This window comes from Xenopus laevis, chromosome 2S (assembly GCF_017654675.1).
Source record: "Xenopus laevis strain J_2021 chromosome 2S, Xenopus_laevis_v10.1, whole genome shotgun sequence".
In the NCBI taxonomy this organism is placed as follows: domain Eukaryota; kingdom Metazoa; phylum Chordata; class Amphibia; order Anura; family Pipidae; genus Xenopus; species Xenopus laevis.
In genome coordinates, this window is record NC_054374.1 from 112,874,246 (window position 1) to 112,900,617 (window position 26,372).

The 26,372-nt window shown below is 39.8% G+C and overlaps 1 protein-coding gene across 1 annotated transcript in view; it reads left to right on the forward strand.

Annotated features, from left to right (window-relative positions):
* Positions 1-26,372, forward strand: part of uggt2.S (UDP-glucose glycoprotein glucosyltransferase 2 S homeolog) — a 65,061-nt gene that overhangs the window by 33,477 nt on the left and 5,212 nt on the right. The window contains 5 exon segments of the mRNA NM_001092799.1: positions 7,073-7,133; positions 11,117-11,208; positions 14,450-14,553; positions 14,588-14,736; positions 15,844-15,963. Coding sequence (NP_001086268.1) covers positions 7,073-7,133; positions 11,117-11,208; positions 14,450-14,553; positions 14,588-14,736; positions 15,844-15,963 — 526 coding nt within the window.

Here is a 26,372-nt window from a genome sequence, read left to right on the forward strand (position 1 = left end):
TCCATTTGTGGGTCTCTGTGCGCCACATAGTTTGGTATATCTATGCATATTGGGCATCAAAGTGTTCAGTAGACCCCTGGCGTTCATATTTAGGATGTTTTATGCTGATACGTTACGAAATGTGGGGCACATAATGGGGTAAAATTCAAGCTTTGTGACGATTTTCAGAAATTTGATAAAAACCGTTATGTTCAGCATTGCTTTGCAGTTTGGCAGTTTGCAGTAGAAACACTTATTTACCCATATTGGATTCGTCAGAATGTGTACTTTCTGAAAATATATGGTTTTCTGGGGTCTCTGTACTGTTAGGGGGATCTAATGTCGCATATTACACACACCAGGTGCTTATATTGCAGCAGCCAGCGCGTCAGCTGTGAAAATGTCTATACATATTGTCATTTGGGGGTCTCTGTGCGCCACATACTTTGGTATATCTATGCATATTGGGCATCAAAGTGTTCAGTAGACCCCTGGCGCTCATATTTAGGATGTTTTATGCTGATAAGCTACGAAATGTGGGGCATATAATGGGGTAAAATTCAAGCTTTGTGACGATTTTCAGAAATTTCATAAAAACCGTTATGTTCAGCATTGCTTTGCAGTTTGGCAGTTTGCAGTAGAAACACTTATTTACCCATATTGGATTCGTCAAAATGTGTACTTTCTGAAAATATATGGTTTTCTGGGGTCTCTGTGCTGTTAGGTGGTCTAATGTCGCATAATACACACACCGGGTGGTTATATTGCAGCAGCCAGCGCGTCAGCCGTGAAAATGTCTATACATATTGTCATTTGGGGGTCTCTGTGCGCCACATAGTTTGGTATATCTATGCATATTGGGCATCAAAGTGTTCAGTAGACCCCATGCGCTCATATTTAGGATGTTTTATGCTGATAAGTTACGAAATGTGGGGCATATAATGGGGTAAAATTCAAGCTTTGTGACGATGTTCAGAAATTTGATAAAAACCGTTACGTTCAGCATTGCTTTGCAGTTTGACAGTTTGCAGTAGGAACACATATTTACCCATATTGGATTCGTCAAAATGTGTACTTTCTGAAAATATATGGTTTTCTGGGGTCTCTGTACTGTTAGGGGGGTCTAATGTCGCATATTACACACACCAGGTGCTTGTATTGCAGCAGCCAGCGCGCATCAGCCGTGAAAATGTATACACTATTGTCATTTGGGGGTCTCTGTGCGCCACATAGTTTGGTATATCTATGCATATTGGGCATCAAAGTGTTTAGTAGACCCCTGGCGTTCATATTCAGGATGTTTTATGCTGATAAGTTACGAAATGTGGGGCATATAATGGGGTAAAATTAAAGCTTTGTGACGATTTTCAGAAATTTGATAAAAACCGTTACGTTCAGCATTGCTTTGCAGTTTGACAGTTTGCAGTAGGAACACATATTTACCCATATTGGATTCGTCAGAATGTGTACTTTGCGAAAATATATGGTTTTCTGGGGTCTCTGTACTGTTAGGGGGGTCTAATGTCGCATATTACACACACCGGGTGCTTATATTGCAGCAGCCAGCGCGCGTCAGCCGTGAAAATGTATACACTATTGTCATTTGGGGGTCTCTGTGCGCCACATAGTTTGGTATATCTATGCATATTGGGCATCAAAGTGTTTAGTAGACCCCTGGCGTTCATATTCAGGATGTTTTATGCTGATAAGTTACGAAATGTGGGGCATATAATGGGGTAAAATTCAAGCTTTGTGACGATTTTCAGAAATTTGATAAAAACCGTTATGTTCAGCATTGCTTTGCAGTTTGGCAGTTTGCAGTAGAAACACTTATTTACCCATATTGGATTCGTCAGAATGTGTACTTTCTGAAAATATATGGTTTTCTGGGGTCTCTGTACTGTTAGGTGGTCTAATGTCGCATAATACACACACACCGGGTGGTTATATTGCTGCAGCCAGCGTGTCAGCCGTGAAAATGTCTATACATATTGTCATTTGGGGGTCTCTGTGCGCCACATAGTTTGGTATATCTATGCATTTTGGGCATCAAAGTGTTCAGTAGACCCCTGGCGCTCATATTTAGGATGTTTTATGCTGATAAGTTACGAAATGTGGGGCATATAATGGGATAAAATTCAAGCTTTGTGACGATTTTCAGAAATTTGATAAAAACCGTTACGTTCAGCATTGCTTTGCAGTTTGACAGTTTGCAGTAGGAACACATATTTACCCATATTGGATTCGTCAGAATGTGTACTTTCCGAAAATATATGGTTTTCTGGGGTCTCTGTACTGTTAGGGGGGTCTAATGTCGCATATTACACACACCGGGTGCTTATATTGCAGCAGCCAGCGCACGTCAGCCGTGAAAATGTATACACTATTGTCATTTGGGGGTCTCTGTGCGCCACATAGTTTGGTATATCTATGCATATTGGGCATCAAAGTGTTAAGTAGACCCCTGGCGTTCATATTCAGGATGTTTTATGCTGATAAGTTACGAAATGTGGGGCATATAATGGGGTAAAATTCAAGCTTTGTGACGATTTTCAGAAATTTGATAAAAACCGTTATGTTCAGCATTGCTTTGCAGTTTGGCAGTTTGCAGTAGAAACGCTTATTTACCCATATTGGATTCGTCAGAATGTGTACTTTCTGAAAATATATGGTTTTCTGGGGTCTCTGTACTGTTAGGTGGTCTAATGTCGCATAATACACACACCGGGTGGTTATATTGCAGCAGCCAGCGCGTCAGCCGTGAAAATGTCTATACATATTGTCATTTGGGGGTCTCTGTGCCCCACATAGTTTGGTATATCTATGCACATTGGGCATCAAACTGTTTAGTAGACCCCTATGTTTATATTTAGGATGCTTTATGCTGGTAATGATACATGGACAATACGATGCTGGAAAGTTGAAGCTTTGAGGCAATTTTCAGAATATTTTACCAAAACCGCCAAATTTGGCAAAGCCTTGCGACTCAGTAGTTTGGGGCAGAAAGGCATGGGTACCCATTTTAGATTCTGTATAATGTGTACTTTCCAAAAATATATGGGTTTGGGGGGTAAACATATATTTCTGTGTTTTTACCCCACAAAAATGCAGTCAATGTGTTGATTTTTCATTAGCTGAAGTTACCCACAGGACTATTTGTATGCGCTAACTTCATTTTGGGGCCTCTAACTGCCATATACTTTGGTAAACCTATGCACAGTGGGCACCAAACTGTTTGGAGGACCCCTGGCAATCATATTTAGGGTGTTTTTTTTTGGTGCGTAACGATACATGGGTGATATGGTGCTGAGAAGTTGAAGCTTTGAGGCAATTTTCAGATATTTCACCAAAACCGACAATTGTGGGAAAGCCTTGCGACTCAGTAGTTTGGAACAGAAAGGCATGGGTACCCATTTTAGATTCTGTAGAATGTGTACTTTCCAAAAATATATGGGTTTTGGGGGGTAAACATATATTTCTGTGTTTTTACCCCACAAAAATGCAGTCAATGTGTTGATTTTTCATTAGATGAAGTTACCCACAGGACTATTTGTATGCGCTAACTTCATTTTGAGGCCTCTAAATGCCAGATACTTTGGTAAACCTATGAACAATGGCCACCAAACTGTTTGGAGGAACCCTGGCAATCATATTTAGGGTGCTTTTTCTTGGTGCGTAACGATACATGGGTGATATGGGGCTGAGAAGTTGAAGCTTTGAGGCAATTTTCAGATATTTCACCAAAACCGACAATTGTGGGAAAGCCTTGCGACTCAGTAGTTTGGAGCAGAAAGGCATGGGTACCCATTTTAGATTCAGTAGAATGTGTACTTTCCAAAAATATATGGGTTTGGGGGGTAAACATATATTTCTGTGTTTTTACCCCACAAAAATGCAGTCAATGTGTTGATTTTTCATTAGATGAAGTTAACCACGGGACTGTTTGTATGCACTAACTTCATTTTGGGGCCTCTAAATGCCAGACACTTTGGTAAACTTATGAACAATGGCCACCAAAATGTTCAGAGGAACCCTGGCAATCATATTTAGGGTGTTTTTTTTTGGTGCGTAACGATACATGGGTGATATGGTGCTGAGAAGTTGAAGCTTTGAGGCAATTTTCAGATATTTCACCAAAACCGACAATTGTGGGAAAGCCTTGCGACTCAGTAGTTTGGAGCAGAAAGGCATGGGTATCCATTTTAGATTCTGTAGAATGTGTACTTTCCAAAAATATATGGGTTTGGGGGGTAAACATATATTTCTGTGTTTTTACCCCACAAAAATGCAGTCAATGTGTTGATTTTTCATTAGATGAAGTTACCCACAGGACTATTTGTATGCGCTAACTTCATTTTGAGGCCTCTAACTGCCAGATACTTTGGTAAACCTATGAACAATGGCCACCAAACTGTTTGGAGGAACCCTGGCAATCATATTTAGGGTGTTTTTTCTTGGTGCGTAACGATACATGGGTGATATGGTGCTGAGAAGTTGAAGCTTTGAGGCAATTTTCAGATATTTCACCAAAACCGACAATTGTGGGAAAGCCTTGCGACTCAGTAGTTTGGAGCAGAAAGGCATGGGTACCCATTTTAGATTCGGTAGAATGTGTACTTTCCAAAAATATATGGGTTTTGGGGGGGTAAACATATATTTCTGTGTTTTTACCCCACAAAAATGCAGTCAATGTGTTGATTTTTCATTAGCTGAAGTTACCCACGGGACTGTTTGTATGCGCTAACTTCATTTTGGGGCCTCTAAATGCCAGATACTTTGGTAAACTTATGAACAATGGCCACCAAAATGTTCAGAGGAACCCTGGCAATCATATTTAGGGTGCTTTTTCTTAGTACGTAATGATACATGGGTGATATGGTGCTGGGAAGTTGAAGCTTTGAGGCAATTTTCAGATATTTCACCAAAACCGACAATTTTGGGAAAGCCTTGCGACTCAGTAGTTTGGAGCAGAAAGGCATGGGTACCCATTTTAGATTCTGTAGAATGTGTTCTTTCCAAAAATATATGGGTTTGGGGGGTAAACATATATTTCTGTGTTTTTACCCCACAAAAATGCAGTCAATGTGTTGATTTCTCATTATATGAAGTTACCCACAGGACTATTTGTATGCGCTAACTTCATTTTGAGGCCTCTAACTGCCAGATACTTTGGTAAACCTATGAACAATGGCTACCAAACTGTTTGGAGGAACCCTGGCAATCATATTTAGGGTGTTTTTTCTTGGTGCGTAACGATACATGGGTGATATGGTGCTGAGAAGTTGAAGCTTTGAGGCAATTTTCAGATATTTCACCAAAACCGACAATTGTGGGAAGGCCTTGCGACTCAGTAGTTTGGAGCAGAAAGGCATGGGTACCCATTTTAGATTCGGTAGAATGTGTACTTTCCAAAAATATATGGGTTTTGGGGGGTAAACATATATTTCTGTGTTTTTACCCCACAAAAATGCAGTCAATGTGTTGATTTTTCATTAGCTGAAGTTACTCACGGGACTGTTTGTATGCGCTAACTTCATTTTGGGGCCTCTAAATGCCAGATACTTTGGTAAACTTATGAACAATGGCCACCAAAATGTTCAGAGGAACCCTGGCAATCATATTTAGGGTGCTTTTTCTTAGTACGTAATGATACATGGGTGATATGGTGCTGGGAAGTTGAAGCTTTGAGGCAATTTTCAGATATTTCACCAAAACCGACAATTTTGGGAAAGCCTTGCGACTCAGTAGTTTGGAGCAGAAAGGCATGGGTACCCATTTTAGATTCTGTAGAATGTGTTCTTTCCAAAAATATATGGGTTTGGGGGGTAAACATATATTTCTGTGTTTTTACCCCACAAAAAATGCAGTCAATGTTTTGATTTCTCAGTAGCTGAAGTAAAGTCCTGAACAATTTGGATGCGCTAACTTCATATTTGTGTCTCTAAATGCCAGATACTTTGGTAAACCTATGCATAATGGGTATCAAACTGTTCAGTGGACCCCTGGCAATCATATTTCAGGTGCTTTTTCTTGGTACGTAATATAGTTTGGGATATGCGGAGCAGCAAAATAAAACCTTTGAAATGATTTTTCAAAATTTTGAATTTTATTTTGAAAAACCGCTATGTTCAGACAAGCTTTTCTGTTTGGTAGTTGGGAGTAGAGAGACATAGTTACCCATTTTGTAATCGGCAGAATGTGTACTTTTCAAAAATGTATGGTTTTCTGGGGTAAACCTATGGTTTCAGGATTTTTTGCCTTGGAATCTAAAGCATGCCGTTTTCTGCCTTAGTGCTTTCAAAATTCAGTAATATACTGCCGGGAGTTTTTGCTGTACAGAAATCCTAAATCTCCCTAAAACTATACATATCTGGTATTGGCACGTTCGAGAGACATAAGGCTTTCCAAATAAGTTGGATTTTCATCTGTAAAATGAAATATTTTTCTGGTATAAATTGATATACGATGAAAAATGGTAATTTTTCATTTTTTTTTGTTATTTAGCACTATAAATTTTTTTGCACAGGTGGAAATACATGAAAACTCAGGCAGATTTAGAAAGCTCAGTTTCTACCGAAAAAAACAATGTATAATTTTCCTAGGTAAACTATAGGTTTCCCCTCAGAAAATGCCCCTAAAGTGAGAGAGCACAAAATGCTTAAAAACGGCTGGCATTTCGCGTAACCAAAATGTGAAATTCTGCTGGCACTTAAAGGGTTAAACCCTGAGGCTGCTCAGGATCAGAATAAAAAAAGTACTTCCATCTCAAACCTGCCGAGGCCATGTAAAAGTCAATTGCAGATGTCCCTCTTGGGCAATAATCTGAAAAAATCTGAGTTTTCGTGCATCCAATCCGATTTTTTCACGACTTTACGGATTTGCTGCACCAAGCTATTTACTAGTGAATTTGTTGATAAATGAGGTCAAAATGTGGATAAAAGTTTGGTTAATAAAATAATGAGAAATTTTCAGATTTTAGGATATAACCCACTAAATATATGTAAACATAACCATACCCCATCAATAAAAGTTAACTAGGCTGAAAAAGGCAGTTTATTACATTATTTGGTATACATTTGTTTTCTTTTTATAGATCACTAACCAGAGTTGCATTAAATCAGGAAATGAAAAAGGAGATTGAAGTAAACCAGAAGGTTTGTGCTGAAATGATAACTGTTAGATTAATATGTACAGTCATATTCAAATTAACTTGGTGTTTATAGAAAAAGATTATTCTTATTGGCCAATGGCACAAGCTAAAAATGGTATGTTAGAATGCCATAAATCAAGATAAAAAGACAGCATTGGCATTTTTCACGACTTTCAACAAGATTATGAAAACCAACACATTTTCAGATGAGAATAGTTTGAAAATTACCTGTGCTAATGTTGTGTTGTGGGGCCCAATTATGGCAATGGTTTATATCATGAATTACTCTATAAGTTTCTAAACATCACTATTGCCAGACAATAAATTGCCAATAAAATCTAGTGCCTACAGTCCATCCATCTAACAGCAGGGGCCCACAACTCCAGCTGTGCATAACTGAATCATATTCATTTGAGATAATGAAAGCAGAGTAAAGAAATGCAGTGTGGGGAAAGACTGTAAAGGTGTTAAAAGCAGAAAATATGATGATTGCGTTTATTCAAAATAATATTCAAGCTGTTAGGCTGCCTATGGAATCAAGCTTTTGTACTGAAGTGTTATTAAAAAATAAAATCTGTTAAATGTGTTTTGCCACGTTTGTCTCACATTATACAGTTGGCAAATGACTGTAGCAATATTCATGGTTTTAGTGACTATTAACTTGCTGTGTTCTGCGTCATTAAATACTTTTTTTTTTTCAGAAGGTTCCCACTCGGGTAGTTTAAAGACCTATTAATTTGGGATTAAAAATCATTTTGAAGGCTTAGTCTTTAATATTTGCTAGTTGTTCATTTAATGTGAGCAGAATAGCCTGCCAACTTTAAAGGAGAATTAAACAGTTTGTTTAATATTTGATAAGGGAAATTGTTAATAGTTTACTTTATATGTTTGCTATTACTCAGAACTGCAATTAAAGAAAACACCAGATATTAGAGAGAAGTAATGTAGGGAAAGAATGAAATGAAAGAACATGAGATTGCTCAAGAAAAAAGAGGACAAAATATGATCATGTTAATGTTCATTCTGAAATGCAGTTGTCTAATATATGAATGTAGTAGAGAGGAGTTGCCTGAGTGAAGCCAAAAGATCAGACTACTGTATTTGTGATTTATTCTGGAGAATTTGGTCTATTTTAGGGGATATCCATAATTGCAGTACCTAGCCTTTGCTGCAGTTATATATTTAAATGGTATTGTGTTAGCTACAAATTAATACATTTTGGTATCGAGGAGTTTTTTGTTTTACATTTATTTGGGTTTTCAGATTATCTGCATTTTATTTTTGCAACTCTCCAGTATGAAATCTGAACTGTTCTTTGCTGTTCTTTATCAGACCCTAGCAGTCACTATCTGTATTCATTATCTAGAAGCTTAATAGGAAATTGCCTGCCTAGTCCTTTAAATAGTGTTATTGGAGTCAACCCAGGCTTTAAATCTGTATCTTACCCCATTTTCTCCTTGAATCTTAAAATACCACAATCCAGCAGGGGATACCATAAAGATCCAGCATAATGGCACTGTTGCAACTGCTGCACCATCTGCATATATATGTATATGCTATGGCAATATTGCTTGTGATCTAAATTGACTATTTTGCATTTTATTAAACATTTTTTTGACTGTTACTGCATTGACCATCTGTATTGTGATCTGCTTGATCTCTGTGAGGGCTGTTCCTCTGGATGAGTATATGGGACTATTTTGGCTACTCTTTTAGCTTTTTGAATTATTAGCGCATAGTCTGAGACCTAAAACAAGACTGATAAATAAGGGCATCATCTTTTTACTTTTTATTATGGCAGTTCTATACACAGGACATAAGTAGGCACTCATAGGATCCCTTGTAGTCAGATATAATCATTTAAGCCTACAATCAAGTGCAATAGAATTATGGAATGTATAAAGCTATATATTTTACTTATGTGTTAGTAAAAATATTTATTACTTATATTACACCAGACTATGTGGGAATCTGAGTGCCTGCTCATTTTCCTTTGCTCTTGATTTTCGCCCATTGCTGATGGTATGAGGTATGTGCACCTGGTTCCCATCTACCTTGGTGGGCTACAGACAGGCTGCAAACATCATAGCCTTCCCATTTTTTTTCAGTTCAATACATGTCATTGATACCTCAATGTGGCTATCAACATTGTTTATTTATCCTTATGCTGTTGCTCCTTCTTAGGGGCAAATTCCCTAAGCGGCACAAATTCGACATTGATGGCTTCACAGCCATCTCAACACTTCACCAGGCGTAAATTTGATAGGACAATACCAATTCCCTAAAGTGCGAAGTTGCGTCCAGGGCGCCGAATGCTGGTGAATTTTCGCTAACATTACTTCGGCAATCAAAGCAAAAATGCGCTAGCATTGCCTAATTTGTATATGGCGGGACATTATAAAGTTACTTGGACGTATATGTTTCAGCAAATACATTACATTACACAAGTCCATGGAACTTTAATAAATAATATAGAGTTATAATCCCTACACATGAGCCCAGTGTATAGTTTATGTTCCGTTAGAGAATGTAGGGGGGAACCTGGTTACCCAAAAAATATTTTTACGGAACTTTGCAGGCTATCACTCTGAAAAAAGGAAAAGACGCCAGTGTTTTTTGGGACTTAGAATTTTGCACTAAAAATTGAGGAAGTCCTACACATTCCATTGCACTTCGCCTGGTCTGAGCTGGTGAAGGCAAGTCTGGCGAATGTGGTAACCTTCAGTAAAATCTGCATCTTAGTGAATTTGTGGAGTTGCGTCCATTGGCCAGAGTGAAAATTTTCCTGGTGTGAAGCAACGCTAGCGTCCATCTCCTTCGATAGCAGAGTGACGACCTGCGCCCTTAGGGAATTGGCGAAGTTCTGAAATGATGTCACGCTAGCGTTAGTCACTTCACCCTTTAGGGTATCTGCCCCTTAGTCTTGGCCTTCTTAGTTTTCATTTTTAAATATTCAGTGAATCCAGAAGGAAAAAAATATTTTCACCAGAACATTTCATTCTTTGTGTTCTATTATTTGTAGTTTGTGTGTTGGCTGAAATAAATCTGTACCTAATAATCTCTTGGAACATTGTAGGCACAATGTAAAGATGTTTACATTTTTATATATAAAGTAGGATACTTTACATTATCACTTTTTCCTTTACTGATTTTCACATTTGGATAGGCTGATTCCTTTGTAAAACCTTTACAATATATGATGCACTATATCAAGCACAACCAGGCTCATCAAGAGTTTACCACCTTGTCCATTCTGAAAAAAATTGTTCTGTGGAGCAAATATATCTTAGTTGGCCCTTCCAACACATGTATTGTGCTTTGGTGGAAGGATGTGACCATATGCTTTGAAGCATTGCATCTTTATCCATTGTGCCAAAATCTTTTAGATTGTAAGCTCTAATGAGCAGGGACCTCTTTACCTCCTGTATAGTAAATATTTGTAACATTCCTTCTGTTGTACAGAACTGTAGAATATGATTGCTCTTTATACATACACTCTTCTAATAGCAGTTATTAAATTGTTATTTACAACATTTTAATGCTGTTGCCATTGTTCATGGAAAGGTGTCTAATTAAAGCACTTTTGTGTATCATTGAAACCACTGTTTGGGGAGAGCGTGTACAAATTGTACATAACGAGTAGCTGTTGGCTACAAAAGTAGGAATGGCATGTAAAATGACACTTCATTAAGGTGTTATTTTCAGTAGCATGCTGTGTCTATTTAATATATGAACGAGTGTTCTGGTCAGTGTTGCAGCTAACCCATGCATGCTGTCTTGGCCTAAACCTATGGAAAAAAGTCTGTGTGAGAAATACTAGACAAAATGAGCCAGTGGCACTAAGGGGCAGAAGTCATTTTTTTGTATCCTTGTTTTACCAGAGTCAAAGATTATTAATCAGCCCTTAAATCACTCAGTGCTTGAGAATAATTTGCCTGTTAAAGAAAATCCACTCATGTGCTTTTCTTGTTTTTTTTCTATTTCAAGCATTTGTCAGAAACATTTGGAATTCATCCTGGGGGTGCAAGTCTTTATATAAATGGTCTTCATATTGACTTGGATGTTCATAATTCATTCAGGTAATACTCATTTCTCAGCTTGCATTCACTCTGTCAATGGCGCTTGATTAACGAGTGCTTCATACATTGCTTAAACAACTTTTGCAGCTATTCAGGCAAAGTTCAGCAAACAAAACCGTTTTAGAATGCTTAGCTTATTATTGCAGTTATTTTCCATCTCGCATCTTTCTTCATTGCTTTTCTTTTCTAGTCACTAGTGGTTGCTAGTTTCTCCTTTCACTGGCTCAAGGGCTGATGATTGTCTATCATTATATTATTTGAGAACTGTGAAAAGTTGTTAAAGAAAAAATAATGGTAGAATATAACTAAATTAACATAATGTTCTGGTAATGTAAATGTTTTAACTGATGTCTGGGGATATTTCTAGAAAGCCTGCCATAAAAGATCAAATAGAGTCTTCATGAACATTGAATTACAAAAGTATTTACACCGTGGCCAAGTGTCTCCTAGTGCATAGAGTTCGTGCAAGAGAACAGGTTCTGCCTATCTATTTGGATATGTTATCTTTTAGCAAGACATGGATCCCAAACATAAGGTCAAAGTAACATTGTGGCTTAACAACAAAAAAAATCTGAATGTCATACTGTGGTCCAGTAAAAGCATCTCAAGCAAGCATAATCAAGTACACCCCTGTTTTGCATCTGTAAATGGGTTTATCTCACGTTTGTTTTTGCTGATCATCATTCTCATGCTTTGTTTTATAATGTGTATATAATAAGACGGAGGTTTTTGCCAGCAAAAAAAAGAGTCAAAATTTAGCAATTATACCATTTTGTAGTATGCAGTGTAGTATGTGAGACCCTGTACCATCCTCCTTTTTTTTTTTTTTTTTTTTTTTTTTAGCTTTTTAGAGAAATCATACACCCCATCTTATAAAGGAGGTGCTAATTAGATTTAACTGTTTTTTTGGTTTTACTAGTGTCATACAAGTAAAAAATATTATTTTGTTTTTTTATATTTAAACAATTCTCATATATTGGCTACAAGGGTAATGGCAAAAAGTAAATACTATATATACAGCTGTGCTTGAAAGTTTGTGAACCCTTTGAAATGTTCTATATTTTTATATGAATGTGATCTAAAACATCATCCAATTTATAAACAAGCCCTAAAAGTAGGTGAAGAAACCCTAGTTAAACAAATAAAGCAAAGATTATTATATTTGGTTAGGTATGTACTGAAAAAAAGATCCAATAACATATCTGTGTGTGGCAAAAGTATGTGAATCCTTAGGATTATCATATAATTTGAAGGTAAAATCAGAATCTGGTGTTTTCAGTCAGTGGGATGACAATCAGGTGTGAGTGAGATTGTCACACTGTTTTATTTAAAGACATTTGTGGGTGTGTACCATGGATTGAACAAGGGAGTGATGTGAGGTCCTCGGAAAAAGAGTTATTGATGCCCATAAAGCTGAAAAAGATTACAAGACTAAAGAGTCAACAGTCAGACAGATTGTGCATAAATAGAGGAAATTCAAGGCCGTTGTAACTCTACCCAGAACTGGTCGAATAAGAATCTTTTGCTTTTTGTGAAACATGGTGGTGGGAGTGTTCTGGTTTGGACCTGTTTTTCTGCATATGGGCCTGGACAGCTTGCCATCAATTGTTCTATCATTATTTATGGACCAATGAATTCTGAACTATACCAGAGAATTCTAAAGGAAAATATCAAGACACCTGTCTGTGACTTGAATCTTAAGAGACCGTTGGTCATGCAGCAAGAAACGATCCTAAACACACAAGTTGTTCTACCGAAGAATAGTTCAAGAACAATAAAGTGAATGTTCTAGACTGGCCAAGTCAAAATCCTGACCTTAATCTAATTGAGATATTTTGGAAAGACCTAAATAAGCAGTTCTTATGAGGAAATCCACAAACTTCCAAGAGCTGAAGCTGTTCTGTATGGAGGAATGGGCTAAAATTTGATGTACAGCACTGATCAGCAGTTACTGCAAACGTTTGGTTGCAGTTATTGCTGCACAATGGGGCCACACCAAATTCTGAGGGCATGATTCATATAAAACCATAGAAAATTTGTAAAGGGTTCACAAACATTCAAGCACGACTTTAGACTTATAGAGTATTTATCTTTGTCCCACAACCAGGGCCGGAACTAGGGGTAGGCAGAGTAGGCACGTGCCTAGGGCGCAAAGCTGAGGGGCCGCCAGGCACATACCTGCTCTGTTGCCTACCCTGTGTCCGGTCCCGTCTCTCCCCGATTGCCACTGGTGTCTTCCGTGTAAATGTGCTTCTGCGCATGCGCGCACACATTTCGCGCATGCGCAGTCTAGCACGCACAGAGCCGGCGCTGTGGCCCACCAGACTGCCTAGGGCGCCTGGCCGGGTTGGCCCGCCTCTGCCCACAACTGCAAATAAAATATTTCTTGGTAGCTAAAGTCCTGTTTTATAGAAGAAATATGTGTGTGAGGAGTTCCGAAATATATATGACTTGTGTATCACTATATAAGTGCTGAAACCCTTGTATTCTAAATAGTTTATCTGTTATCATTAACATGCATCCTTGGCCCTACAGCCATGTGCAATTGATTATATTTCTACAAATAAAACATATTTATATAAATGCCACAGCTTCTGAAGCCAACATAGTCTCCAAAAATACCAGTACTTTATATGTATACCCCAAAGAAAATTTGGCATGATGAAATAAATTGTTATTGTAAGGAATGTTCCAAGATAGATTATTGTTTATATTACATTATTTTACATTCAGGCTGCGAGTAGAACACATTTATAAAATACATTCTAAAATACCAGCAGGTTGCATATTGATAAGGGAAGAGTTCCATAGTATTGACTGTATCCATTTATTGAAAGATATATACAGCACAAATATATTCTAACTTGAAAACAGCCGTTTGCCATAATTGTAGTATCGTATTTATAATTGCAGGTAAAGTTGCTGTACCATGTTAGCCAGTAAAAATGTTACAGGGCAACCCTTCTGAAATAAAAAATAACAAAAGTGGTATAAAGGTGATGCCTATATTAGCTAACTAATATAATCATAGCAAGCTTTCAGAAAGGAACTAAAATGTTATATTAGTTAGCCAATAAAGGTATCACCTTTATACTACATTTTTTATTTTAAAAGGGTTGTCCTTTAACATGTATGTATAATGTATTATCTTTTCACACTGAATGAGAAAATACATTTTATTTTAGGTCTTTTTTTATTATTAAGTTTTATTTTTTTTAATTGTGTTGATATTTGTATACAGGAGGAACCTCCTGATCTGGACTGGGAATATTATGTCTTGGTATTTTTTCAAGTGTTACATTATTTCTATCACGTTTATAAAAATTCATACAACACATTTTTGCTTTTCCTCTTTCTTTTTTTCTGTTTAAATAAAGCATTTTGGAAACCATTAAAACTGAAGGGAAAACCCTGAATGGCCTCTCTGCTTTGGGAATAAATAATCAGGATCTTAGTAAATATTTAAGAATACAAGTGCACTCAAGTGATGAGGACTATGCTTTGGATATCCGACATTCCTCAATAACAGTGAGTATCAAAAATCGGCAAGGTTGTTTTAAGAATGTTTATGTTTAACACGATAAAAAAATAAAAATATTTGATCAATCCAAAACTTATATTTTAGGTAAAAAGGTTTGTAATATATATGTTTCTGTGCTTTCAACTTGCCTCTAAATGTATTTATATTAATGTTTATTAAAAAGAAGCTTCACAGTTCATTGGTCACATAAATTCCTCTATCTTTCTGTAAATATTTAGTTAAATATTGACATAGCTTTTATAAATATGAAGAATCATTTATTTCTTCCAAGTCTACATGGAAATATTTCAAATATCTCAGATATTGATTTCAGCTGCTTTGTATACAGAGAGTAGGACAAAGTCTGCTTTACCACACCAGATTTTGGAGATTTTAGATATTTCATAGATTAAGGGTCAGATTTATCATAATGTGAGATTATAGTTTGCCACAGAAAACTGGTGCATGAAAATTTGTGTTGCTGTTCTGATGGAGGATCATTTTTTTTTTAATAAATATATTTCCAAATTGGCTGTGACAAATCAAACAAAAAAGATATACACACAAGAACAATCCTATTACAATTGCTACATGCTACATTGCCTTGGGTTTTGGGTTTAAATTGTACTTTGGCATGTGACTAAATAAAAAATACACAGAAGAACAATCAAAGTAAATCCCAAACATGCTAAATGACATTGTTAGTGTAATGCAGGAAAATTTGTTCTGTGCATGATTTTTTCTTTTTCTTATTCACTTGGGTTTGAGTTCACTTATGTAAATCAAGTAGCATATATCATTTTGTGCTCAAAGGAAAATGATAACTCAGTACAGTACAGTACTGCTTTAAAAATGATCATGCTTTTATAGCACTACAATTTTGAAATATATTTTTTTCAATGTCTGAATGAGAACCAGCTTTCATTGCAGTGACAACTTTATGATCACAGTGTTGTCCTCCTTTGTTGTATAATATTTTTAAATACTATATATACTATGATTCAGATATTTTTTGTGTGAAATATATGTCAAATATTCACTCCTACCTATTGCTATTGATTTGACCTTATGTCAGTAATAGATCTAAATTGTTTCCCTCTTGAATTTCATTTCAGTGGATCAATGATATTGAGACAGATCACATGTATTCCCAGTGGCCATCAAGTGTTCAGGAGCTATTGAGGCCAGCATTCCCTGGAGTAATTCGCCCAATTAGACGGAACTTCTTCAATCTGGTTAGTTTTGCCACTATATTCACGAGCACTATATCATGAGCAGCACCCTGCTTAATCTGCCAACAGTCTTTTAAAAGAGGAATTTAGTGTGTTCAGTAGGGAATTAAAGTCAGACCTGATTATTATCCGTCTCTTTGGTTAGGATGGGAGGGTTGGGATATAGTCACTGCCTAGATATTTTTTTCTGCAACAAGTATTTGAAGTTTTCTGCAACAAGTATTTGAAGTTTGGAAGTTTTTTCAGTTTAAAGGAGAAAGAAAGCTAATGAGACAGTTTATTGCCAATAGATTAGTGTAATAGTGCAAGCTAGAACACTATATTTATTCTGTATAATGAGTTACATACCTGAATAAGCAGCTCTATAAACTCGCTGTTTGTTAAGCATAGCAGCTGCCATATTAGCTTGGTGTGACATAACTTTGTGCCTGAGTCTCTCCCTACTCACTCATGACTCTAGGCTCAGATTATTGCAGGCAGGGGAGGTGGGAGAGGGAGAGAGAAGCAAACTGAGCATGCTCAAGCCCTTGCCCTAGAGGTTTGAGCTGAGAGAAGTTAGTCTGATACAGAAGCCCATGTGTAAACAATAGAAGGAAAGGTGTTTCTTTTGACAGGAGCATGAGTGTTTATAGGTGAATTTACATAGACCTTTCTGATAAAGCTTACTTAGTTGTAACCTTTGCTTCTCCTTTAAAACTAATTACCATTTTCCTGTTTGAGTAGATTTAGGAGCCTATTTATCATGCTTTGTAAAAAGTGGAGTGAAACATTACCAGTGATGTTGCCCAGAGCAACCAATCAGTAATTAGATTTCTGAAAACAAAACTTAAGGTGGCCATACATGGAGAGATCCGCTCATTTGGCGATGTTGCCAAACGAGCGAATCTCTCCCCGATATGCCCACCTTGAGGTGGGGATATCAGGCCGATCCGGTCGTGGGCCCAACGATTGGATCATAACGATGGGTAAACGGGCAATCAGATCGCGGGACTGCATCAACGAACAGATGTGGTCCACGATCCAACGGGATTTGTAGTTCCGTCAGAGGGCCCCATACATGGGCCAATAAAATGCTGGCAGCTTTTATCAGCCCGTGTATGGCCACCTTTAGGGCTATTCCACACGGGGAGATAGCCACGCGTTTGCGGTCGCGGCGACAAAGCGCCGCGCCAGTCGCCGCGACCGGCGCAGGCGACAGTTTTGTATGGGCGCCTATGTAAAAACGCCTGTGCTAACCACACGAGGCGATGCGCTTTTCAACAGTCGCCTGAAAAAGCCTGGCGAGGCATTTTCAGGCGACTGTTGAAAAGCGCATCGCCTCGTGTGGTTAGCACAGGCGTTTTTACATAGGCGCCCATACAAAACTGTCGCCTGCGCCGGTCGCGGCGACTGGCGCGGCGCTTTGTCGCCGCGACCGCAAACGCGTGGCTATCTCCCCGTGTGGACTAGCCCTTAGAAAACAAAAGCAAAGATCTGACTTTTTTATGCAGGATGTTAAATAAACCCTTTACTAACCTGCAGAATTTACAGATTTGTACACCAATTTTAGTTACCCACCTATTTTACAATGCTTACCTTTGTAGTACTCTGCTATGGCAAGTGGTGGTTTCGAGCTTTTTGAACTACATTGGTAATCTACTTATGACTGGAAACTCTCTGTCTAGGACCATGTTGGGATCCTGGAAGAATTGGATTCAGTTACATGCATTCATGTAACCATAGAAAGTCTATGCACACATTTTTCATGTGTGTTCTAAAGTGCTATAGTGATTTCTACAAGGTGCTATCGCCAAAATAAAATTATAATTAAGTCAAACAAGGTGCTTGTAGTGCTTGCTTCAAAATGTAAAATGATTTAAAATAAGGCGCAATGGTGTTTTCTTCAATCAGTAAAACTCAGCATGTGGCTTCTCCACTCTGGTGACATTGGCAACTCACAAGATTCCTGATTTCAAAACAGCATATCAATATCAACTTCAGGGTATTCCTTTTTCTGAAAATACATTTAAAAGCAGGGATATCACCCTAGTGTAATTTGCCTTTATTTTTTTAAAACTTATTACACATACATAAGTCACACTACTGAGCGCAGATCAAACAATCCAGTCTTATAGTGCAGATCATGGAGGTGAACCTTTGCAATACAAAGAGATGGGTTCTGCTGGCATCTCCCTCTCTCGTGTGTTCCACTTGTACATCCACTCACTGATGTGATGTCACACCTGACGCGTTTCGATGAGGTCAGCTTCTTCTGGCCTTAGCTTCATCCCTTCTGGCCTCATAATTGTTCTATCTATAATTGTATAATTGTTCTATCTATAATTGTATCTTGATTTGATGATCCAGTGGAGGAACTGTGATATGCAAAGGAAAAACATTTTTTAAGTTTTCCTTTAAATTTTGAAAATTTTGTTTGGTTTTGCAATTTTAATTCTGTTATAAGGCAGAGATTTCTGCTGCATTCACTTTAGGGAGATAATTCACAGTAAATACACAAGGGGGGTTGTGGGAGCACCCGCATTGCTAAGTAAAAATATATAGAAGTATAAGGGAAGTGCTGCTGGCATATCCAAATGGGTCAGTGCACATTCCCTGGGCCCCTGTCTAAGTAATTCAGTAGATATGCAAATGCATGTGTTAACAAAGACAGGGGTTTTTAGTTGCAAAGTTATGATCATAAAGTTGAAAAGCCACCATACCACGTCAAGGTAAACCCCATATGGCGGTCCCTAACTTGTTTACCTACCAGTCATAGTATTGAGGATCCTGTGTCTCTCTGCATAATAGCATTAGTAAAGTAAAAAGTAAAAGTCTGCTGAACCTTGGTTTCTGGAGGGCTAAATCCTCCCCCGCTGCTGAATTGCAGCTTTTAAGAGAGAGTGATTGCCCAAACCAACGCCCATTTTTGACAAAAATGTATAAATATGGTGCAGTTAAAAGCATAGGGCCACTATTAATTAATAGGGGTGGGTATGGGGGGTGCTACAAGCCACAAGAAGCTTAGCCAAAGCTACAGGCTGTAAAAGCAAATACACAAGGGGGGTTGTGGGAGCACCCGCATTGCTAAGTAAAAATATATAGAAGTATAAGGGAAGTGCTGCTGGCATATCCAAATGGGTCAGTGCACAGTACCACTGTTATTCATATATTATCATAATGTCCACTTTAATTTTTGTCATTTTCTTTTTGTTTCCTCCTTCAAAATGAAAGCATCTGCAAGACTAAAGCTATGGAGTTACTAATGAGATAAGCAGGAAATAAATGCAATTAGTGGTTACTGTTAGGGAGAAAATATGACAATGATTAATGCTGTACAACAGGCTTGCAGAAAAGAAATCACCATCTGTTTAAATTATACTGGAAGTTTTGCAGCATATACAAAAAACATTAACATTTGTTTTGATTTATTTAAAAATGTCCAGTTGACTTTCCCAAGGTGGCTTCAGTACCTGCAACGCTGCTGCAGGATTAACTCACTTTCTTTGTTTCAATGTTTATTTTGGAAGTATTGGTCTAGGAAACTTAATATTAAGTCAGGTGGATCCCATTTACATTTTAAATAGGTTATGTAATGTGTTAAGTTTGTGTACATCTAGTAAGTGATAGCAATGAGATATTTGTGTTTAAACATCTGACTAGTATATGCCCCCTGTTCATTAGTTGCTATGGGTTACTGAACAAGTAGCGAACTTAAGACCATACAATACCCCCATGGTGATAAAATGAGATTGTTTAGTCTCCAATTTTTATGCTATATTGGTTTGCTTATGGGAATTCTTTTTATTCTTATTATATTATTATTATTATTATTAACATATATTTATGAAGCACCATCATATTCCCCAATGTTGTAAAATAGATAGGTTTATAAATTGAACATACATGCAGTAGAACCCTCATTTTACGTTTTTCACAGGAAAAAATTGGTGTAAAATCAGAGAAAATGTAAAATCAGGGAAATGAATTATGCATTATATATTGGGGGATGACAAAAACAGTGCAAATTGAAGGAAAACTTAACATTGGGGGATGAAATTTGAGGTTTCACTGTGTATAAATAAAACATACAAAATTCTACCAATAACCTATACAAGAGATAATACAGCTCTTCTCAATACAGTCTAAAAGGAGAAATGGCTCTATTGATACTCCATCTTTTGCCAAATTGGTTAGTCATCCAGTTATTCAGTGACCTGGTTGATCACTAGGGATGTCGCGGACTGTTCGCCGGCGAACTTGTTCGCGCGAACATCGACTGTTCGCGTTCGCCGAATGTTCGCGAACGTCGCGCGACGTTCGCCATTTTGGGTTCGCCTTACCTGGCGCTTTTTTTTGCCCTCTCACCCCAGACCAGCAGATACATGGCAGCCAATCAGGAAGCTCTCCCTCCTGGACCACCCCCACACCCCCTGGACCACTCCCCTTCCATATATAAACTGAAGCCCTGCAGCGTTTTTTCATTCTGCCTGTGTGTGCTTGGAAGAGCTAGTGTAGGGAGAGAGCTGTTAGTGATTTGAGGGACAGTTGATAGTAAGTTTGCTGGCTAGTAATCTACTTGATACTGCTCTGTATTGGAGGGACAGAAGTCTGCAGGGATTTGAGGGACATTTTAGGTTAAGTAGCTTTGCTGGCTAGTAATCTACCTTCTACTGCAGTGCTCTGTATGTAGCTGCCTGCTGTGGGCACTGATCTCTTCTGATCTCATCTGCTGACTGCTGTAATAACCCAATAGTCCTTGTAAGGACTGCTTTTATTTTCTTTTTTGTTTTTTTACTTTGCTAGTTGCTACTATAAGAGCCCAGTGCTATTAGTCTAGCAGTGTTGGGGAGTGGGACTGGTGTGCTACTGTGCTGCTCCTAGTAGTTCAGCAGCACCAAACCGAGAATTTTTTTTTTTTAATATACATATAATTTTTATTTTATTTTACTTATCTTACTGTTCTTTAACGTGTACAGTGCTGTTTGCTGTTCTTCATAGTAGTGCACCAATAGTAGTGCACTTGTAGGCATTATTTGCCCAGTGTGTTCTTCATTTTCAAACAACTGCCATCTAGCTGTGTAAGCTTGTTCACATTCTGTCTAAATATCAATAATAATACCGTCTCCAGAAACAGCACCTGAGTGATGTTTTTCAAGCAGCAATAATATATTCCGTATCCACCACTGCTGTAGTGAATACGTTGACCTTGCAGGCATTATTTGCCCAGTGTGTTCTTCAAACCACTGCCACTTAGCTGTGTGAGCTTGTTCACATTCTGTCTAAATATCAATAATAATACCGTCTCCAGAAACACCACCTGAGTGACGTTTTTCAAGCAGCAATAATATATTCCGTATCCACCACTGCTGTAGTGTATACGTTGACCTTGCAGGCATTATTTGCCCAGTGTGTTCTTCAAACCCACTGCCACTTAGCTGTGTGAGCTTGTTCACATTCTGTCTAAATATCAATAATAATACCGTCTCCAGAAACAGCACCTGAGTGACGTTTTTCAAGCAGCAATAATATATTCCGTATCCACCACTGCTGTAGTGTATACGTTGACCTTGCAGGCATTATTTGCCCAGTGTGTTCTTCAAACCACTGCCACTTAGCTGTGTGAGCTTGTTCACATTCTGTCTAAATATCAATAATAATACCGTCTCCAGAAACACCACCTGAGTGACGTTTTTCAAGCAGCAATAATATATTCCGTATCCACCACTGCTGTAGTGTATACGTTGACCTTGCAGGCATTATTTGCCCAGTGTGTTCTTCAAACCACTGCCACTTAGCTGTGTAAGCTTGTTCACATTCTGTCTTAATATCAATAATAATACCGTCTCCAGAAACACCACCTGAGTGACGTTTTTCAAGCAGCAATAATATATTCCGTATCCACCACTGCTGTAGTGTATACGTTGACCTTGCAGGCATTATTTGCCCAGTGTGTTCTTCAAACCACTGCCACTTAGCTGTGTGAGCTTGTTCACATTCTGTCTAAATATCAATAATAATACCGTCTCCAGAAACACCACCTGAGTGACGTTTTTCAAGCAGCAATAATATATTCCGTATCCACCACTGCTGTAGTGTATACGTTGACCTTGCAGGCATTATTTGCCCAGTGTGTTCTTCAAACCACTGCCACTTAGCTGTGTAAGCTTGTTCACATTCTGTCTAAATATCAATAATAATACCGTCTCCAGAAACACCACCTGAGTGACGTTTTTCAAGCAGCAATAATATATTCCGTATCTACCACTGCTGTAGTGTATACGTTGACCTTGCAGGCATTATTTGCCCAGTGTGTTCTTCAAACCACTGCCACTTAGCTGTGTGAGCTTGTTCACATTCCGTCTAAATATCAATAATAATACCGTCTCCAGAAACACCACCTGAGTTGTTGTTGTTGTTTTTGTTTTAAAAATAATGCCAGGCAAAGGCAGGCCGCCACGCAGAGGCACTAGGGGCCGTGCTGCTATGCTATCCTGTGGCCCTAGGAAATTGCCCAGTTTTAAAAAGGCAATGACCCTAAACTCCCAAAATGCTGAAGAGGTAGTTGACTGGCTTACACAGCACACCCCATCCTCTACCGTTTCTAACTTTACCACAACATCCTCATCCTCCACTGCTATGGCCACCCCACGTAACACTTCCTCCACCACCGGCGCCCCTTCTTCACTGGAGTCAGAGGAGTTATTTTCACATGAGTTTCTTGAACTGAGTGATGCGCAACCATTATTGGCAGAAGAAGATGAAGGAGATGAGGACGTTACACCAGATTTAATTCTGGCAGAGAACACAACAGAGATGGACATAATGAGTGATGAGGCGGTCCCCGCTGCTGCTTCCTTCTGTGAGCTGTCAGAAGAAATTGATGCATCTGAGGAGAATGATGATGAGGAGATTGATGTTTTGTGGGTGCCCAGTAGAAGAGAGCAAGAGGAGGATAGTTCAGATGGAGAGACGGAGAGTCAGAGAGGCAGGAGGAGAATAAGACTTGGAAGAAGCAGGGAGGACAGCTCGCAGGGAACAGTAGGGCAACAACATGTATCGGCACCTGTGGTCAGCCGGCCAACGCACCCGCCATTGCCGCCAACGCCGCCAACTTCTACTGTTACCGCCAGATTGCCAGCTTCAAAAAGGTCAGCAGTGTGGGATTTTTTTAATGTGTGTGCCTCTGACAAAAGCGTTGTAATTTGCAATGAGTGCAGTCAGAAACTGAGTCTTGGGAAGCCCAACAGCCACATAGGTACAACTTCTATGCGAAGGCACATGAACGGCAAGCACAAAGCACTTTGGGAGCAACACCTCAAAGGCAACAGGCAAACTAAAAGCCACCCTCCTTCTGGTCCAGCATCTTACTGCTCTACCTCTGCTGTCCTTGACCCGTCTGAACCACCCTCCACTCCGCCTTCCACCTTGACCACCAGTTCCCATTCCCAGTCATCTGCCCCCAGCCAAGTTTCTGTGAGGGCCATGTTTGAGCGTAAGAAGCCAATGTCTGCGAGTCACCCCCTTGCCCGGCGTCTGACAGCTGGCTTGTCTGCACTCTTAGCCCGCCAGCTTTTACCATACCAGCTGGTGGACTCTGAGGCCTTCCGCAAATTTGTAGCAATTGGGACACCGCAGTGGAAGGTACCCAGCCGCAATTTTTTTTCAAAAAAGGGAATACCACACCTGTACCACCATGTGCAGAGCCAAGTCACCGCATCTCTGTCACTTAGTGTTGGGCCAAAGGTCCATATGACTACTGACGCATGGTCCTCCAAGCATGGTCAGGGCAGGTATGTCACCTACACTGCCCACTGGGTGAACTTGGTAATGGCTGGGAAGCAGGGAATGTGTGGCTCAACAACGACAGTGGAGTTGGTCTTCTTCCTCTTCTTCCTTCTCTGCTGCTGGGTCCTCCTCCTCCACACCTGTGCACCCCCAGCTCCCCCTAAGCTATGCGACGTGCCAGGTACGCCGTTGTCATGTTGTCTTGGGGATGACGTGCCTGGAAAGCAGAAACCATACCGGATCTGTACTCCTGTCATCTCTGCAGTCACAGGCCGATCAGTGGCTGACCCCACACCAACTGAAGACCGGAAAAGTGGTGTGTGACAATGGAAGCAATCTGTTGGCAGCACTGAGACTGGGCAATTTAACACATGTGCCCTGCATGGCACATGTTCTGAATTTAATAGTCCAACGTTTTGTCTCAAAGTACCCAGGATTCCAGGACGTTCTCAGGCAGTCCAGGAAGGTGTCGGCCCATTTCAGACGTTCCTATACAGCCATGGCACGCCTTGCTGACATTCAGCAGCGGTACAACATGCCAGTCAGGCGTTTGATTTGCGACAGCCAGACTCGCTGGAATTCAACGCTCCTCATGTTGGAACGTCTGCTGCAACAACAAAGAGCCGTCAACAAATACCTGTTTGAACTGGGTGGTATGACTGGATCTGCAGAGCTGGGGATTTTTTTCCCCCGTTACTGGGTGCTTATGCGCGATGCCTGCAGGCTCATGCGCCCTTTTGAAGAGGTTACAAACATGGTCAGTCGCACCGAAGGCACCATCAGCGATCTAATACCCTTTGCTTTCTTCCTGGAGCGTGCCGTGCGACGAGTGACAGATGAGGCTGTAGACGAGGAGCAGGAAGCGCACGATTTCTGGTCGGAATCACCAGAACGAACCCAGGCACCTGCTGCAACGCAGGGAGAGGTGTCAGAAGTGGAGTCAGAGGAGGAAGGTGGCTTTGTGGAGGAGGAGGACCAACAGGAGCAGGCTTCACAGGGGGCTAGTGGTGACCTTTTGGGGACCCCTGGTCTTGTACGTGGCTGGGGGGAGGAGACCGTGGATGATGCAGTCCTTGATAACGAGGAAGCGGAGATGGATACCTCTGCATCCAACCTTGTGAGAATGGGGTCTTTCATGCTGTCATGCCTGTTGAAGGACCCCCGTATCAAGAGGCTTAAGGAGAAGGACCTGTACTGGGTCGCGACTCTACTAGACCCTCGGTACAAGCATAAAGTGGCAGAAATGTTACCAACATACCACAAGTCTGAAAGGATGCTGCATTTACAAACCAGCCTGCAAAACATGTTGTACAATGCTTTTAAGGATGCTTTTAATGCTTCAGGAACTCATCAACATTCCAGGGGCAGAGGTGCCAGTAATCCTGCCACGAGCGCACCTGCAAGGACAAAGTACTTTGGCCACTCTGTAACGTCAGACATGCAAATGTTTTTTTGTCCAAGGCAGCGCCAGAACCCTTCTGGATCCACCCTCAAAGAACGCCTCAACCGGCAGGTAGCGGACTACCTGGCATTAACTGCAGATAACGACACTCTGAGGAGCGATGAACCCCTGGACTACTGGGTGCGCAGGCTTGATCTGTGGCCAGAGCTGTCACAATTTGCCATGAACCTCTTGTCTTGCCCCGCCTCAAGTGTCCTCTCAGAAAGGACCTTCAGTGCAGCAGGAGGGATTGTAACTGAGAAGAGAACTCGTCTAGGTCACAAAAGTGTGGATCACCTGACCTTTATTAAAATGAATGAGGGGTGGATCTCGGAGGGTTACTGCACGCCGGAAGACTTGTTCTGAGTTTCTGACTCCCCATGCAGCTGTCCTTCTCTGCACGCCTCATGACTCCACACACAGCTGTCCTTTAGCGTCCTCCTCCCTCCACCACCGTTACAAACTAGGGTGCAAACCCTACTGGTTTAATTTGAATCCAGGTAAATCCTGAGTTTTTCTGGCCTCTGTGCTTCAGTGGCTGCGACAAAAAAAAATGAATATTTTCAGCATTTATATGGCATATTGTTTCTGGCCTCTGTGCTTCAGTGGCTGCGACAAAAAAAAATGAATATTTTCAGCATTTATATGGCATATTGTTTCTGGCCTTCTGGTTCAGTGGCTGCGACAAAAAAAACATCATTTTTCAGGAAAGTACACATGCCTAATTTTTCAGGGTTCTGCAACAGTGGCAAAATCGCATCTTTTATGGTCACCGCAGGTGATCAATAAAGTAGACCAAAACTGGGCCCACACTGCAGAATCAGTGTTTTTTGGTTCACTTCACTGTACATTGAATTACCTCTGCCTGACCGTGCACGTGCGCACAAGCACGGTGACTGCTAAACACACCACTACAGAAATATTGCCACCAACAGGACGAACATCCTGGAGGTGACAAGCTCAACTAGTAATTAACAACTATCATTTGCTCACTTGACGGTATCATTCATTAAAGCTCTTTGCGTTTTTTTTGCGTTGCAGTAAGCGCCGCGTTTCGTCTTTGCGTGTGAACAGGCTGTAACCTTTACATGTAGACGCCGGACGTTTTAAAGCATTTTATTACACAGGTTTAGAAATGTAGTGTGATTTCTGCCCTTTACAGCACAAAACGCAGCGCTGTGTCAACAATGGATTTTTTAGAAACATA